Source organism: Brachypodium distachyon, chromosome 1, assembly GCF_000005505.3.
Source record: "Brachypodium distachyon strain Bd21 chromosome 1, Brachypodium_distachyon_v3.0, whole genome shotgun sequence".
In the NCBI taxonomy this organism is placed as follows: domain Eukaryota; kingdom Viridiplantae; phylum Streptophyta; class Magnoliopsida; order Poales; family Poaceae; genus Brachypodium; species Brachypodium distachyon.
The window spans coordinates 5,250,253-5,252,604 of record NC_016131.3 but is presented as its reverse complement, the minus strand read 5'-3'; the positions used below and the strand labels follow the sequence as shown (position 1 = coordinate 5,252,604).

Sequence of the window (2,352 nt, the reverse complement as noted above, 5' to 3'; positions counted from 1 at the left end):
TGTTTGCCGTCCTCCGAGCGTCGAAGACGTTCCCACTCCAGCAGCACCTCACAAAAACTCCCAACCTCGCTCTGGTAGTCTGGTGCCGCGGTTGCGCGTAGAGATGCCGTTGGATTCTTCGGTTCCCCGAATCAAATGCCGGAGGACGTCCCAGTGGTGCAAGGAACCTAGACGGCAGAACCAGACACCGGAGCGCGCGCACCCGAGCCGGATCCGCGCAGTAGAACGGCATCTCTCCGGAATCCGGATCCGCACAAGGAATCGTAACAAAAGTGTCCCTTTTCTCCACGCACCGGTGGGTAACTAACTGGGTATGGCAAAGGGATATCCCCAGGAATCGCCACGGGCACGACGGTGGCCGCACATAAGCTTGGCCTCCGAGCGCGCGCCGTGCGTCACATGGGAAGGCATGGCCCTGGAACGGACAGGGCGATAAGCCTGTGGCCACTCGGCGCCGAAACAAAACACCCGTCCTCTTTGAAGGAGACTTGAAGGAGACCGCTCGACACTCATCACCCCACGCACGCATCCCTCTCTCGCAGGCAGTTTCCTCCCCTTTTCCCACTGGCAAGGCAACTCACAACAAGTGGCGCCTCCAGTTCCAGAGCTCACATCCGCGACTATAAGTACAGCCCAGCACCCCCGGCGTAAGAAACTACCACCAAAGCAACCCAAGAGCGAGGAGCTAGAGCTCAAGAGCCTTCTTTCGAGTGTGTAGACTTTGTGCAGACAAGAGTGTTTAGACTTCAGACTGAACAATGGCTGGGTTGGTCAGTGTTTGGTTCGCCAAGTTGGGCAGGGAGACGGCAACGCCGGCCGCCGACGACGCCGGTCTTGGCCTTGGCCGGCGCCACGAGGGCGACGGCGTGCTCGAGGTGGAGAGCGTCAAGATCAAGGGCGGCGGTGTGCAGATTCAAGAGAGGAGGAGGCGGAACAGCGGCGTCCTCTCCAACTCCGAGGCCACGGTGTGCATGCTCATGGACCGCTTTGCCCCGGCGTGACAGCCCAGAGCCCACTGTTCGGGGCTTCAGGCCGGTGTTCATATACGCTTGAATTTCAGGGTAGGAGCGCGGCGCGGGCACCGCAGAGATCCACAGCGTGCGCGTGCTGCCTGTAATTTGGGGAGTCGTTCTTGTACATATAGAACTCCTTTTCCATCGCTTAGTTGAGTGACGGTGCTCATGCCTTCCGTTCAAGAAACGATAAGTAAGTGTCTTCTTTTTCCGCGAGGAACGAATCAACTGTATCCTAAGATCTTGTATATATGTATAATATGGATCTGTCCTTTGAATGGGTTACTTGTGGAGCCTCCCTCCTCTTATTTTTGCTTCTTGTGATAACTTTGCTGCATTCCGATGGATCTTCTCCCGTACTTACACAATCCGGAAACATTTTCTTCTTTTGGGGAAAGGTCTGGAAACAATTTCTGCTGAAATGTATTTATTGTACAGAACTTATTTGTATAACTTTAAAAATAATACTGGAAAATAGAGAAAACTAGTCAATGAGAACGTGACAAGAGAACAAGATGAGAGGAGAAAGACAAGGGGAGAGAGCATGTCCCGGGTGGAGATTTTTTATTCCTTGTCAAAAAAGACCACCCGGCGTGGATTGCTTATGTATACTATCTCCTTGCTTTGTTCTCTTTCAATTTTTTGATTTCGCAAGCAACTTACATGCGAGCACGATTTGTCTGAAAAATAAAGTTGCGTTTACCATTGGTGAAGGTAAAAAGTACAGGACCTGCTGCTAATTTACACACGGAATGCATTGTTTTCTGTCATGTGATGTGAACCGACTCTACCTCAAGTGGTCTGGTTTATTGTGGTGAAACCAGTCCATCCAGGATCAGGTCCTAGACTTGACATGTGTGACACATTTCTTGGATTATTTCAGAATTTAACCGACGTTATTATTTTAATGATAGGTGACTTAGTATGCAAGAGTGTTTTCAGCTTAGTGCATGTGTCTGGCAAGAATACTTGTATGCCATTTTTTTACTAATTTAATACGGAGTACACATAGAAAAGTCAAAAGTATTACTCACTATAACCGTTGGGTTAATATAAAGGGTGTGGCTATTTTCAGCCAATTGATTTTTAAGAAAAAATCTTTAAATATCAATCGACTCACTTTAGCCATCGGATTAAAATTTGGATGTCATCCCTATTTTCTCACCTCTCACGCATTGCCCTTGAATTAAGATCTAACGGTCAACACGTCGACTTATCTTTATAATTAAAAACCAGTCGCTTCCCTATAACAAAACCCTAATATAAATATAGACTACATAAAAAGTCAAAGGAGAAAATGCCGGAGAGCTAGCGATATAAGTCTGATATCTAGTAGTAT

The 2,352-nt window shown here is 48.3% G+C and overlaps 1 protein-coding gene across 1 annotated transcript; it reads left to right on the top strand.

The window, feature by feature from the left end:
• Window positions 1-630: 630 nt before the first annotated feature.
• On the top strand, window positions 631-1,321 carry LOC104581898. Its single transcript, XM_010231018.3, has one exon. It carries the CDS (start codon window positions 759-761, stop codon window positions 999-1,001), a length of 243 nt encoding a protein of 80 aa, XP_010229320.1. The 5' UTR covers window positions 631-758; the 3' UTR covers window positions 1,002-1,321.
• Window positions 1,322-2,352: the final 1,031 nt, after the last annotated feature.